At 35.1% G+C, this 16,484-nt stretch overlaps 1 protein-coding gene across 4 annotated transcripts in view; it reads left to right on the top strand.

Moving 5' to 3' along the window:
* rdx (BTB/POZ and MATH domain-containing protein rdx) overlaps positions 1-16,484 on the top strand; it is a 94,103-nt gene that overhangs the window by 65,384 nt on the left and 12,235 nt on the right. For all 4 annotated transcript variants that reach the window (XM_085484294.1, XM_029299577.2, XM_029299567.2 and 1 more), the window contains one exon: positions 11,350-11,494. In XM_085484294.1, coding sequence (XP_085340420.1) covers positions 11,417-11,494 — 78 coding nt within the window. In that variant the 5' untranslated portion in view covers positions 11,350-11,416. The remainder of the gene's footprint in view (positions 1-11,349; positions 11,495-16,484) is intronic.

The raw sequence follows: 16,484 nt of genomic DNA, 5'->3' as shown, positions 1-16,484 counted from the left end.
TCCCTCGCGCTCGCGGTGGCAACCTTCGGCTTCAAGGGTACAGGGCCGTATGTCCCTCTCGAGGGTTCGCTTTCCCTTTTTCGTGGACGACGAATATCCGACGAATATATTACACTGGAAAAAAATTGTGTTGCATTAAAACAAAAATTCTGTGAAAATATGGACGAAACAGAATTGCTCAGGGTTGGGTAAGTTAATTGCTCATAAAATTAATTTAATTAAGTTAAAAGCTGCATGAACAAAAAATGAACTTAGTTAAAGTTAAGATTAAATTAACTCCAGTTTAATCAAAAGTTAATTTTTAAGAACATTTATATTAAATTAGAATTTTGTTTGTTAATTCTTTTAAAATTTGTAATAAATCAGTTGTTTGTGCAAACAAGATATTTAACCAGTAATTCTGTTTCGTCCATTTTCGAACAGAATTTTTGTTAATGCGACACAATTTTTTTCAGTGCAGAATTGCACATCCCAAGCATCCCAAAATCGACTTCCATTGTTCAAAAAAAAAACAATAGATGAAAAATATTTGTTTTTCGAAAATCATCTTATTTTCCATCTTCGTATTTTTCATCCGCGCGTCGATAATTTTCTTTCCCAAGAATCGTAAAATTGTAAAGGAGCTTCCTAAATATAAAGTGTTTTCGGAGATTTGAAAATTATTTGTCACTTTTATCAATTTGTTTTTATAGATATGATACTCTTTTATTTTTTTAAATTTTAAATGAAATTATTTTGTTATTTAAAATATTAATTTTAGAATAATATATATTTTTTATCATTTGAAAACGAATTTGATAGTATAGCAAGATGTTGACGTTTCCCTAGCTTATTATTTCAAAACCGATAAGATTTATCGTCGTAATCGGATGCCCAGTGTTATATGTTTTCGAGTTTGAATAATACAGTTTATCTCAACTAGTTTCAAAATATTACTTGAAATTTAACTATAATGATATTCATAAATATATCAACTATCAAAAAGTACGCAGGAATAAATCACGCGATTTATCTTATCCAAATATATTATAGATATGATAAACGTTGAAAAGAAAAAGAGATCGAGAGAGACAGAGAGAATTTATCGTGAAAAGGGTTAAGTTGGTCGGGGGAGGAGAGATATCAACGACGCAGAAAGCCTACGTAAGCAGTTATGTAGTATGCGAAAGCTTATCGAAGTTATCGCTGAGCAACCAAATGACAAGCAAACAGCCACGGTACACACGATCGGAGGCCAAATTGGCTGTAAAGTTTTGCGATTGAAATTGTCTCAGAGCGAACGGCGAGGACTTCAAATACAATTTTGTGCATTATAATAACGTCGCGTATTAGCGCGTTTTTGCGTTCAATATTTTTAATTTTTAATAATATCTTAAGAGCATTTTTTGTCATTTACATAATTAATTGCTTTTCGTGTTCGCAAAATGAAAAAAAATCGGTGAGTCACTTATTCTTGTGAAAGTGAACGCGCATCATTAGTGCACTCATTATCAGTCATACGCCTCATCTCCTGAAATCCATAAATTTGACAAAACTTTTCTGGAAAGAAGAGAAAAGAAATGCACACAATGTGACTGATTGTGCGAGATCTGATCGGGACGATAAGAACTACGTCATTAATGATACGTCTCGCGAAAATAAATATCATTAACATACTATTAAATCGTAAAACAAGGCAATTACGTACAAGATATCGTTTATAACTAGTTATATATAGAGAGGGAAACAAGAGAGAGATAGTAAAAATTAGAATAGTTAAATACAGTTACTGCACATTTGAAAAATTTGTGTTAAATTTAATAGATATCACATGTCAAATGGAGACACAAATTCTCAAAGTTAATATTTCAACACAAAATAAATACAAAACTTGAAGTAATTTAAAATAAATTTGGTGTAAAATTAACATAGTTTTAATGTAAAAATTAAGCAAATAGATTTTATCATTCCCACTTATATATTATAAAATAAAAATCAACATTTTTTTTCTGTAAATTTTAACAGATAAATCTTGTCACTAATAAAACAAAACATAAGTATTTAATGTGTAAAATCACATTGTGTTACTTTTATATCTTTTTCAGTTCTAATAATTCAACATTTACGTTCAACGTGTTAAATATTTAACCTGAAAATTTTAACGGGGACCGTTTTTAACACAAATTTTCCTACCGTGTAAACTTTAAACGGCAAAAACAACTATTTAAGCATCAAACAGATGCTTGAAATGTTTGTTTGGCGTGTTCGTGTTGACAATTGCTTTCTCGGGATCGAAGGGACACGATCCAAGGGCAGCCTTCGTAGTTCGGATATATTCTTTGTGGTTAATTTAAGATACGGTAAGGGCGCATCTGCAGGGAATGGACCTCGCAAATTGGCCGTGAGGCCCAAGGTCGTCCAGTATATCCCACGTACCGGGGCACTGGCCCCTGTTAGAAACGAGTCGGGTCTCTCTCAGGGAGCTTCCCTCCCCGAGATCCCAAAGAAAAGCAATCCTTCGGCCCTAGAAGGACCAGAGGCAGGAGATCCGCGAACGTCACGCTTTTCATTTCAATCCCGCGCATCTGCAAACGTCATTGAAAAGAGCGGACGGACGAGTCAAGAGAGGGAACTAAACAGAGAAGTTGTCAAATAATCATATTTCTTGTTCATAACTTATCGATAGATCTTCAATTTTATCTCAATTTTATTTTATTTTATTAGATCAAAATTGATTGCAGAATTTGAAAAAAAAAAAACAAAAAACTTGTTTAATTCTTCAATCCGCTTTGCGAGTTTGGATGAATCATTTATTTTCAAAATACCAAATCCGTAATTTCGAAGAGTCACGAATCTTGCTAATAAAATTTTTAAATAATCAAGGGCATATTGAAGTATTTTATAAATAGCGATGTTTAATAATTCACATAGTATTTATAACGATCGAGGAAAAAGCGATTTTAGAGAGGATATCTCACTTTTCCAGAAATGCATTCTATTATAGCTATATCTTTAATTAATAGCATTATATTTTTATTTGGAGTTTCGTGCAATTCAGGATATATATATTTAAATTTATATATCACGAGCGCGTCCAGAGATAGAGAGAGAGAGAGAGAGAAAAAGAGGGTAGAATGCATCTCGTTTAATGCAGATTATTTATGCAGATTATTCAATTGCGTTAACACGTATCACAGCTTGCTTGATATTTGCGGTATTTTCGGCGTAACGCGAGCACCAACCGTGCTTTTAATTTCCACCCCAGACCTGATTTGTACAAGTGGGAATCGTGAATAATCGCGAACGCTCGTTGAATCGTCATTAATAAGCGCTATAAAACACGGGAGGGATTTATTCGTTTATCGCCTTCGGGATTACTAATGTGTAATTTTACATTCCTGAACGCGTTATCTTGTAATCTTAAATCGCTCTTCGCCATTATTTAATTCTCCCGTTCAGCGCCAGGATAACAAAGTATTTTATTATATAAATGTTTATGTAATTCGCGTAATTTCTCGCATATAATATACTATATGTGACCGAGAATTGTACTCTATTATCGCACTTTACTTTGTCCGAACGGAGCGACATTCGCTCGTCGTCTGCTGCTCTTTGTATGAAAAGATGTTCTTATCGTAACCGTGAATCTTGAATCGAGCTGTGAAGTTGTGATGAATGCAAAACACGTCGAAATAATGATATAAAATTTAAACGAATAAACTTTCGAGAGAGAAAAATTAAATGTTGTAAGATGAGTAAAAATAGCTCTAAACTCTCTAACTTCATTTTTTAATTATATTATTATTAATATATTATTAGTGACGTAGTAAGAGTGACTTTCCCTTTTTCTCTTTTCTCTCTCATATTTTATTTTATTTTCCATTTACTTTATTTTCTCATCTTTTTGTCGGTCTTATTTTATTTTATTATTATTATTTTTTTTTTTTTTTTTTTTTTTTTCACTTTAATAAGCTTAAATCAAAGCAAGATAAAAACTTTCTCCTTTTTTGTCTCATGATAAAATTCATGCCTGCGTCATTCGCCGCGCATCATGCAGGAATACATGGAACGAAGAAAGGAAATTTATCACGACTGACAGATAATCACGCGCTCTCGTCACTTAGTTAGTAATTCTTCCTCGAATAACTTGATTCATGATGCATCATTTGGAAGCGCGACAATTTTATGCTGCGCTCAGATGCAAAGATTTGTTACATCTTAATCTTTGTTTCTCGCACATAATTGTACGTTGCTTCTTTAGTCGTTATTAATTAATCAAATTAATTATTCGCAATTATCCAAACTATTGGATGATTTTAACGCTCTCCAAACAGATATCAATTATATACATATATATATTTTTTTTTATAAATATTTTAATTTCTCTCCTCGACAAAACTATTCAATATGCAATCTAGAAAGATGGAGAATAAAATTCTCTCTCGAGTACCGATATTTATACACATGGACGTTCACAGTATCATTTATACTTCCTTGAAATCAGTAAAAAATTCAGAATTTGCTCTCTTTTAGAATAAACTGAAATTTATTTACATATTTAATATTTCTAAAAAAAATTAAAAAAAAAGAACAAAATAACAAAAAGGAATTTTTAAATTCAAGAAGGAGCAGAAAATTATATAAAAAAATATTTAATAGAAAAAAAATGAAAATAAAATAACAAAAAAGAATGTTTAAACTCAAGAAAGAGCGGGTAATGAAAAAGAAAAAATTCGCTTGTGTCCCTTCCTGGACAAAATCCCGCCCATGTTTATACAGTATCGACCTATCGAAATCGCGATGCATGGATTTCCTTATCACTCGCATGCATGCAGCTTGACTGCAACCGCATATCTGCGATTCTCTCACGGCTGTTTACCGCACGCTTTTAGTCGTCTCGTCGCTCGGTTGGACTGGTTCCCGGGATGAGCTGAACCCAAGCAAGCGAGCAACCGGGCGGCTGCGCATCTTCCTCGCGAGGGAATAACGCGCTTGTCCTCGCCGCGCCGGAGCGACAAGTTGGCGCGTGCAAGACTTGCGAAGGCGAGGCGAGCCCGAGCGCGTTTGCTCGTGACGCCCTTGAAGAGAGTCAGCCTTTGTCTTATCACACACTCCGGCTTACGCCGAGCAGAGCGTCAGCCTTGACTTCGCCCCTCTTCTTCGTCGCGTCTCGTCTCGTCTCGTCTACTGACTTTCCTGCGAAAATCGACCGACGACTTCGGTCGGCTTCGATTCCCTTCGTCTCCTGGCCTTAGGGCGGTCGAGACTTTTTTTTTATTTTTAATATGCACGACTAGGACAACGATTTCGGCGTTTCAAATTAGGATAGGATAGGACACGCGCGCGTCTACATTTTTTTGCAAATGAGGTTTTTTAATTTTAAATAATAAGCTTTGTTATTCTAATAATTCTATTTTTATCAGGCACATGCATAATTAATTGATAATTAATTGTAGATATGTATGCATTGCTGGTGGTGTGAATATTTGTTGAAATACTTTTGTAACGCGATAGGATATGTAACGTATGAGATAACAGAAAGACAAGTTATAAAGGCTGAAATAACACGCGATATGTATAGAATTGGAGGAAAAGCAATGTAGCACGTAATGGCAGGGAATGTCAAATAAGCTGTGTAACAGCGTCAAGGCTGCATATTATCGTTGTCAATACATCAAGGTCCTCGTGTGCATATAGCCACGTGTCTGCAGACGAAACATCGCATACATATTCAGAAAATACCGAAAAATAACTTTTCCTCTTAATAGACCCGTAATAAAACGTGACGTTTCTTCAATAATATGCATCCAAGTGTCAACCACCGTCATATCGTCAATAATTAATTTGTCGATTATTATCGGTCAATTATTTCGTATCTTTTCGAACAAAAATTCAATATCGACAATCAGCAAAAAATAATCGGAAATCGAGCTTTTTGTGTAAAAAATAAAAATTCCTCCCCTCGCGAACTCTTCAATTTTCGATCGACACTTAAAAATTGTTGACACAAGATTGTTTTTGTCCCTCTGTCGCGAATTATTGCACCCGATGCATCGATGATGACGCGTAATCGCGATAATCGTAAAAGGATAGGAGGGATATGTATATATTTTTATCGTGCTACGTTGCACTCGGTCGCCTCCGCGACCTTCCGATCTTGACACTGAGACTTCCTTTTTCTATCGCTTTTTTTTTTCCGCGAACGCCGCGTCGCGGCCGCGCGTGTCGCGCGTTAGCGTTAAGTGTTGTTACCGGTCTTACGAAACGGTTGGGATGAATCAGATATGGAGATACATGCACCTGTAATTATGCGGAATTTTTATTCAATTCAATCGTGACGAACGAGAGTAAATGAGGGAGTTGCATCCTTGCGGAAAAAACCTATTCATATATAATATAATTACGTTTATTTTTTATTATACATATATAAATGTATTTATATAAAATTAAATATAAAATTACATGTGAAAATTAAATATACATATTTATGCAATGAAAAATAAACGTATTTATATATTTTATAAAAAAAGGTCACGAGAATGCAATCTCATCCATTGCTGCAACGCTGCATCACGCGTAATGTAACCTTCGTGTCGTCCTTATCGATAATTACATGGCAACTCTCGGTTCTCAATTAGACATCGTCGGAGAAGCGCGAAATCCGAGGACAGCTGATAAAAAAACACGTGTTATTCGGGGATATTTTTTGCAAAATCTTCGACGGGCAAAAAGATAACGACGAATATTTTATTTCGGGAAGCGAACGAGATAACTTGACAAATTAAGGTGGGATTAAGTCGAGGAACATTATTTCTCTCTGAAGCGATATATAAGAGACGGCATTTATTTTTTTTTATTTTTTTTTATTATTATAAATGGATATAAATCTCTGTCCGCGAGACAAGAGTCGATTTGGCAAGAGGCTACCCGCGGTGTCGGACTCTCAGGCGTTATAATTACGTGATTTCGACGTACTATAGACGACGGTTTTCACCCAACTTCCTCGTTTTCACCGGCGAGCTTGTGTCGGGGCTCCGTTCTACTTTCCCCTGAACTCTCGAGGCCACGCCTACATAAGCCGGGGCGAATATCTCGATCGGCTTCACAAAGAAATACCGACCTAGGGCTCCAATCCTGCATATTCCCTAAAACCAGGCGAGCCATAAACGGAAGGAATCTTGTCGATATCCTTTCAATTACTCTTTCACAACCTTTCACATTTTGTGATGGAGTAATATGAAAGGTAATATATTTCCCTTCTCCTCTTTTATATAAAGTATACATATACAGGGTGTCCCGGGAAAGTTTTTAATGGCAGATTCCTGGTATCATTCGAAGACGACTTTTTCTCAGCGAAAATGTCGAGACACCAATCATTTTCGAATTATAAGCAGTTGAAAATAAAGGTTTTTTTGGAAACTAAGCCTTGTGGAAATCAAATATTAACAGAACTATATTCTTCAATTAATTTTAGATAGAGTTTGCTTTAATAGAATTTTAATACAAGGCTTAGTTATAAAGATACATAATAAAAATTGGGAACATGCTAAAAAGGATGGCCTCCCTCAACATTTTCACTGAGGAAAAATCGTCTCCAAATGATACCAGGAATCCGCTATCAAAAACTTTTCCGCCAGTTCTGGGACATCTTGTATATGTACACAGAAAGAATTTACTCTGAATCATAGGATAATAATCATAGATAATCGTGGGACGATATGATATACTGGAAGAATTTTATGAGTTATTATCACAATAACCAAAATATTAATATCTACCACAATAAGATGTAAAATATGTTCGATCAATTTTACTATGTGCAAAAAAAATATTAATATTCACCACAATAAAATGTAAAATATGTTCGATGAATTTTACATGTACATAGCAAAATTAATCGAACATATTTCACATCTTATTGTGGTAAATATTAATATTTTTATTGTGGTAAATATTTAATCAGAGAAACTATGTACATAGTAACATTTTATTTTAATTCTCACAAAATTCTTCCAATACCACATGTACATCACACTTTCCATTTTTTTAATTATAATATTTAAATACAACTTATTTACTTTATACAATACATATATTGATACCGACATGAGTTTGCTGTTCTGAATTTTCACTTCTAGTGAAACAAGAATGAAATTAAAATAGACAGAACCTCTCTGCTCTTCTGTGATTTATATATTCCGTATATGTTACCTAAGCTTCTAAGAAAAACGTTGTCCTTTCATCGAAGGAAACGTCTCGCCATTCCGCTTATACTTTCTAGCGTGATATCGCTTTCTCACAAAACCGAGCGACGACGTTACGATATAAAATCGTTTGTGTTCCTCTCTTTTTTTACCGTTTTCTTCGGCCCGAATAAACCATTCTTCCTTCCCTCCACCTGCTCGATCTGGCAATGCCTCCGGCGGTATCTAGCGCAAAAGTGACGTGGGAGTTATATAGCGTTGGAAGTGTACAAGTGAAAGTTACGGGTATCGAACGCGTATAAACGACCAAACGGGAGCCGCTCTAAAGTCGAGGCGATGTAACCTTCTCTCTTTCTTTCATCTCTCTCGCTCTCGCGTGAAACTCGAGAAATTTGCCGGAAGAAAGTACCCCACGTAAAAAAAGGGTTGAGGAAAGGAAGTATCAACGATATAATAATAATATGGTAACGCTCTCCTTCCTCTCCGATGGCTCCGAATTTTCAGTTTCAAACAGGAAACAGCTGCTCGCAGGTAGTTCCGTTGTCGCATCCATTTCCGGAGTCTGAATTCTTTAGTCGCAATTATTCAATTATTTCATAGTAATTGTAACATTACTTTTCTAATTAATTAAATATTTATACGGTTTCGAGATGTCTCATTTATTAAATTTTAAATTGCGATCGATTTCTCAGATGAATGTATATAAAAATAATTATATACAACACGCTCATATGTGTGTATAATTATTTTTTTTTATATATTTTATGTATTTTATATATTATTTATAAACTCTACCTGAAATATTAACCGAAGAATGTGGTTTTGTTAATATTTTATTTCCACCAGGCTTTCAAGCGCTTATGTAACTCGAAAATGATTGGTGCCTCGACAACCTAACAGATTTTACGATAATTTTAGGACATCCTGTGCATAACATTATAAAGAATATTATTCGGCTCTTGAAATCAACATATAATTTTTTTTTAATAAATATGTTGGCTGTGTAGAAGACTATTTTGCAATAATAACCGACGCAAAAAGACATCGCGTTAGGCTCCTACAACCGACGTATTTATTTAAAAAAATTACACCCTATATATATAATTTGACAAAAATAATTTCGCCGCATTCTCCGACAATGTTTACGTCAATCTGCACTCTCTCTACATGGGAAATTTATTTCCATTCCTTTTCCCCCGACAAACCACTTTATCGCTCGCAATTTCGCTGAAAGATACTTGAAGATCTCCGCGTTCATTCTCGAGTCGGTGCGCGAGACGTGTACATACACACGATGAGATTTCGCTCGATTTAGTTTCTTGTTTCCTGGTTAGTCGGGTCGCCGCCGCGGCGTCCGATGAACCTGCGGGGCTAACGTACTTGAAGAGAGAGAGAGACTCGCCTTCTTCGAGCGGTTCCGTACTTGGCACCGCACGTGAGCGCACCATCGCGTGTCCTGCATACCCTTCCTTCCTTTTTCATCCTTGCGCTTCCTTCGCGTTCCGCTCCCTCATCGTTACCTCCACCTTCTTCCGCTCTACCTTTCGCATATGGGATTCGCGCGATCGATCGACCGTCGATGACCTCACTTCACCTGCGAGGAATAAAGATCCGGCTCAATTAACAGCGATAGAGGAAAATTCACGCGTAATTGAAAGATATTCGTGAGACGAGGATATTCTCTCGCAATTGCATTGCCAATGCACGGAGAGAATTTTCTCTCTTTGAATTTATCCTGAAAATTATGGGTAATTGTGAGAGTTTTTTTGATTAACATTTAGCATAAAAATATTAATATGTAAAATTAATCGGACATATTTTATATTTTATATTGTAGTAGAAATTAATATTTTTTTTATTGTGGTAAATATTAATCGGAGAAACTCTAATTATAAAATTCTTGACAAGTATACACGGAGAGAATTTTCCCTTAGAATTTATCCTGAAAATTATGGGTAATTGTCAGAGTTTTTCTGATTAACATTTAACACAAAAATATTAATATGTAAAATTAATCGGACATATTTTATATTTTATATTGTAGTAGATATTAATATTTTTTTTATTGTGGTAAATATTAATCGGAGAAACTCTAATTATAAAATTCTTGGCAAGTATACACGGAGAGAATTTTCCCTTACAATTTATCCTGAAAATCATGGTAATTGTAAGAGTTTTTCTGATTAATATTTATCACAAAAATATTAATATGTACATAGTAAAATTAATCGAACATATTTTATACTTTATTGTGATAGATATTAATATTTTTATTGTGGTAAATATATTAATCAGAGAAATTTTTATTATGAAATTCTTGGCAAGTATACACGGAGAGAATTTTCCCTTAGAATTTGTCTTGAAAATCATGATAATTGTAAGAGTTTTTCTGATTAATATTTATCACAAAAATATTAATATGTACATAGTAAAATTAATCGAACATATTTTATACTTTATTGTGATAGATATTAATATTTTTATTGTATTAAATATATTAATCAGATAAAAATTTTTATTATGAAATTCTTGGCAAGTATACACGGAGAGAATTTTCCCTTAGAATTTGTCCTGAAAATCATGGTAATTGTAAGAGTTTTTCTGATTAATATTTATCACAAAAATATTAATATGTACATAGTAAAATTAATCGAACATATTTTATACCTTATTAGATATTAATATTTGTTATTGTAGTGAATATTTGTTTAATCAGAGAAACTAAAATTTGTCCATATTATCCCACGATTCTCATGCTTTTGAGGATGAATTCTAAATCCAATAAATATTGTACGGCTTTTACGTGGTTCTTTGAAAAAATGCCGGCGAGATAATGCCTCTTTCAAGAGTTAAATTCGAATTTACGAGGTGCATTTGGACAACTCTCGAGCATATTCTCTCCGGCTTTCAATATCACCATCTTGCGCCTTGCTCCGAATAAAGAGCCGTACAATATACATATATCCGCTCTCTCCTCCCGTCCCCATATCGTCCAGAAATATGGAGAGGTCGACGACCTCTCGTGATGTAACACGCGGGCACAATTAACGACTTTTCAAGCGAATGAACGTATACATATGCATACACGCGATGACTCAAAACTACTGCGCTGACTACTGAGTTCACCCGAATTAACCGGACGGTTCTTCCTTTGGTTTTGTTGCAGACTTGCGGTGAGCGACTGTGCGCCTCAGACGTCGCGGGTCAGCTCGAACTTGCACAGCAGCAGTAGTATGGCGGTGAGCCGCGTCCCAAGCCCACCACCGCCGGAAGTGAACACCCCCGTGGCCGAGAACTGGTGTTACACGCAGGTACGTTTCACCGTGTGCTGGTGATGGTGCCCGCGCGCTCCGGGGGAGCTCTGCTGGTTCGTCGTCCTCCCCCTAGCGTGGTTAAGCGATCGATCCGCGCCGAAAATTCATTTCGCTTAGCTCGCCCCCGCGGCGGAAATGAGCGGAGAGACACGGGATTTAAGAGCGTCTGCGATGAATCCGCGTGCGGAAAATCGAGGTTTTATTCACTACGAAATATGCCACCGCAAAGGTACATATTTCATGCGCAGCAGTGGTGAAGTTCAATTGAACGAACGGCAAAGGCAGCAAAGCAGAAGAACACGCAACTAGTTTATTCTAATTATTATTATATAAGAATAAAATGAATTATTATGAGAATATCAAAGCAAAAATTGTAATTTTAACTTCAAAATAATTAAGAGAACAAAGAAATAGGCTCTAATAAATTTTGATCACGTGACTGATTTGCTGCTGCAGCATGCTGCGTATGAAAAGGCACCTTAAGGAGGAAGATTTTCATGGGATATCAAATGTTTACGCAGAGAGAATTTTCTCGTAGAATTTAGCCTGAAAATCATGGTAATCATGGGACAATTATATGGTATTGAAAGAATTTTATAAGATATTTCTATTTTTTTTTATTGTGGGAAATATATATTAATCATAGAAACTCTTACCATATGATTTTTCGGATAAATTCTCCAAGAGAAAATTATCTCTGTGTAAGAGAGAGAAATATTCATTAGATCTTTTCTTTAATGCATCTGCAAGATTACTCCGTCTGTTCTAGGTGCGATGATTTTAGATCGCATTCTCAGACGTTAGATGTTTCTAAAATTACGTATTTTTTTCGGATTCCGCCATCAATTCTTCAGATATTGCGATTCTAAAATTAAATTACACCAGGATAGACTTGAAAAATTTATTTATATTTTTTGAAACAGAGATTACAAAAAAATCGTTCAAAAAAAATCGAAGAACTTGTGAGAAACTATAAACATCATTTTTCACAGATATTTAAGAAGTTCTCTTGGAGGACGAGAGTTCTTCCAATTATTTTCACGATTAATAGGACAACCCATCCGAGTTAATCCGCCTTAGGGACGGATCTCGATCTAATATACTCGGTGTGGATTAAGGAAGAAATAGGAGGATTCGCGTTGAAAAGACGCGGTGGAGGATCATAGTCGTCGTCGTCGTCGTCGTCGTCGAGAACGCGCGTGAGAGAACGCGCTCCTGGCGCTCTCATTCTATTTTTACTGCGCGCTCGTCCCCCTCGCGCGATGTGAACGACCTGCAACTAGATATCTCCCGTCGTGCTACTACTCTCGTCGTTCTCCTCCCCCTCGGAACTTCTCCGCGAGTCGCGGAAACGCGTTGCGCGATTTTCGCTGGAAATTCGCTCGACCGTCCCTTTTCCTTTTATTTCCGCTCGGCGCGCTCGCGTCGTCGCGTAAATGTATACAGGGGGTTTCAGAACTGGCGGAAAAGTTTTTAATGTCGAATTTCTGGTATCATTTGGAGAGGATTTTTCCTTATTGTTAGTGAAAATGTTGAGGGAGACCATCATTTTTAGCATGTTCCTAATTTTTGCTATTATCAGGGTGGTCAGGGAAATCTGGAAAACCGGGCATTGTCAGGGAATTTGATAAATCTGGAATTGTCAGGGAAAAGTCAGGAAATTTTACTATTTATCTGGATTTTTTCATATTATTCTACATTTGTTTGAATAATTTGAAATTTTTATTAAATAAATATAAACTTTTTCTTGACTTCCAGCATGCTAATTTTCTATGTTGTTAAAAATCGATTCATCTACAACGTGTTTGTTAATTTAAATTTTTATCGTCATGTTATTTTATTTTAATGTGTTAAAAGGCGATTATTTAAATAGTTTATAGTGACATGTTTGTTTCAATTATCATACATAATGCAGATTGTATAATTGATTAAAATTTTTGTTTTTTTTAACTTCCGAACTTTTTCATTGTTGACAAAAATATCTCAAGGATTTCATGATTTAACATTTAATAGATTTATTATATAGATATTTGCAAATTTATATTTGGAAAAAATAATACTACAAAGTCAGGTAAAAAATTAATTTCTGGTCTTGGAAAATCTGAAAAAGTCAGGGAATTTTTTTCATTGAGTCTGCTGGACACACCCTGTATTATGTATCTTTATAGCTAAGCCTTGTAAACTCTACCTAAAATTAACCGAAGAATGTAGTTCTGTTAATATTTTATTCTCACAAGGCTTAGTTTCCAAAAAAGCCTTTATTTTCAACTGCTTTTAATTCGAAAATTATTGGTGTCTCAACATTTTTGCTGAGAAAAAATCATCTCCGAATGGTACCAGGAATCTACCATTAAAAACATTTCCGCCAGTTTTGAAACACTCTGTATATACGAAATGCGATCGTCACGATTCGCGATTACGTGCTCACGTCGACGCCCTGGAATAAATAGAATGGATAAATAGATGGATGGTTCATTATCAGCCTCTGGGCGAGTCCACCCCCTTCTTCCTCCCAGAGAGATTCTCAACAATGGACAATTGTTGAATTGTTCATTGACAGTGGTAGATAAAGTTGGAAAGATGAAATGACAAAAAGTTGACGTAATAATAATACCATATAGTAGATAGTAATGACAAATGTATTAATGTGGGGAAATTGTATAGTCTCCTTTAATATTATACATTTGATAATATTGATAAAAAGTTTATTCGAACTTATTTTCACGAAAAAAAATATTAGCTAAATTTTATACACAGAGAAATTTTTCTCTCAGAATTTACCGTGGAAATTATATCTACCACAATAAAATGTAAAATATGTTTGATTCATTTTACTATGTGCATATCAATATTTTTTATTGTGGCAAATATCATAAATCGGAGAAACTCTTATAAAATTCTTCCAATTTAATCAATTTCAAATTTTCTCAAGTTTATAATAACTAATATTTTCAATTATAATTAAACAGGATCAAACGTTAAATTACATGGAAAATATTAATTACCATGACTAAAATTTAGGCATGTTTTTTTCGCGTTCTCGCGAAAAAATCTTTACGGTGTTAAAACAATTCCATCTCCCTCCTCTGGAATTTTTTTCAATACACGATGCAAAACACAAAAGGGAGATTTAATCGTCCGAGAGGAATGCACGGGAATAAAAAAAAATAAATAAATATTTATCCACAGGCTGGTAAATGAAATCTCCGATCGGTTTTTCTCGGTGCGTATATTTAACTTCCACCGTTCTAATTTCGACAGCGGCGCGTGGTAGAATGCGAACGTTTATTACGTTCGTTCGCCGACGCGGATTTCGCAAGAGCGACTACCGCTGAATTTTACGATACACCGGACAAAACTCGCGTTCGTGCTCGCGAATCGATCGGAGGGACACCTCGGCCGAACTCGCTCGCCCGAATAAATCGAAAGTCAATCCGTTTGCTCCAGTTAACTTTCGTAATGCACGACGACGAGGACGACGACGTCGATGTCGACGTCGATTTCGCCTTGTCACCTGCCTGTCCGCACTATCGCGATTTATCGGTCACATCGATAAGGAGCACGAACGCGTTGCGAATGCATCGACGATCGTTCTCGATCCTCGCGAAAAATTTGCGACATCGCGAATCAGCAATTCTCGCACCTCGTTCCCTTTTTTTTTCTCTCAGCAACCGCATCGATTTTTTAGGCTCGAACGTTTTTTTAAAGTCGATCGAGAGCATCTCGTCGCTGATACTCTAGATTCAAGGTTCAAAGCTGTTGCGAAACGATATCGCATCTGTCATCCGAAATCCTTGGTATTTAACGTTGTCCTTCGTAGATTTTTGGGTTTTTTTTTTCTTTTCATTTGCACGAGGACGCGTAAATTACGAGCATTAAGAACGAGTCTTTCATTGTCGCTCGAGATCACCTTGCAGAATCACCTTAACCGAACCTCGAGATACAAAAGATTTGTATATATTACTTAGAGTTTTGTAGAATTTCTTGTCTTTTTAAGAACCGTAGGAAATATAATTTCCAATTTCGAAATACTTCCGATAGCGAATTAAACTTTAAATCGTTTTCAATTATAGAAAATCTATTTTTTCTCTCACTTTTAATTTACCATTTTTGTGACAATCTTGAAACCGATTCTGCAAAAATAAAACCAAATTTCAATTGAAATTAAACCAGGATGTAATTTAAACAGATTTCTTTTTCGGATATTACCTAAAAGTTTCTATACATGCTGCAAGAATTGTGACTCCAAAAAAATTCCGAAAATGTTTCAGTTATCCTTGATATTTTTTACAAAAGATTTTTCAGTTTTATTTAGTAACGTATGGAAATATTAAAAAACTCACCGAAAAGTGATTCTGATATCTAAATACTCTGATATCAAAATGAATTTATTATTAAACAACAGAATTATTAAATGCCAGAAATTATACGGAGACATAATTTTTTTTAGAATTTACATTTATGATGATTTATTGAAAATCATCATTGGAAGAATTTTATAAGAGTTTCTCTGATTAAAAAAAACATTTACTACAATAAAAAATATTAATATCTACCACAATAAGATATAAAATATGTTCAATTAATTTTATATCTTATTTGTGGTAAATATTAATCAGATAAACTCTTATAAAATTCTTCCAATATCATATATTGTTCCACGATTATCATGATTTTCAGAATAAATTTAAAGACAAAAAATAGTTCCAATTGACAAACGGAGGATCCAAAGAAGGGATCGAGACATTCAATTTAAATGACGAATTATTTTACAACAAGATTGTCACGCCTAATTTCCTCTCTTGTAATTAATCTAAATAAAAAATAAAATTAGGCAAATGACCGCGTTGCATAATGAGACGCGCGCGCGTTTAAGAAATTCCTGGGATACGGGAAGTAGTATATTTTCGTAAAGACGTATACACGTCCCTCTGTCGCGGTCGTTCATCTTCTCGACGATCCACGCGCGGCGGAAGAGAGCCACGCC

This window comes from Nylanderia fulva, unplaced genomic scaffold, assembly GCF_048542155.1.
Source record: "Nylanderia fulva isolate GAGA-0341 unplaced genomic scaffold, ASM4854215v1 Scaffold3, whole genome shotgun sequence".
NCBI classification, from domain to species: Eukaryota; Metazoa; Arthropoda; class Insecta; order Hymenoptera; family Formicidae; genus Nylanderia; species Nylanderia fulva.
Note: the sequence above shows the minus strand (reverse complement) of the source record. Positions and strands in the feature narration are given on the sequence as shown.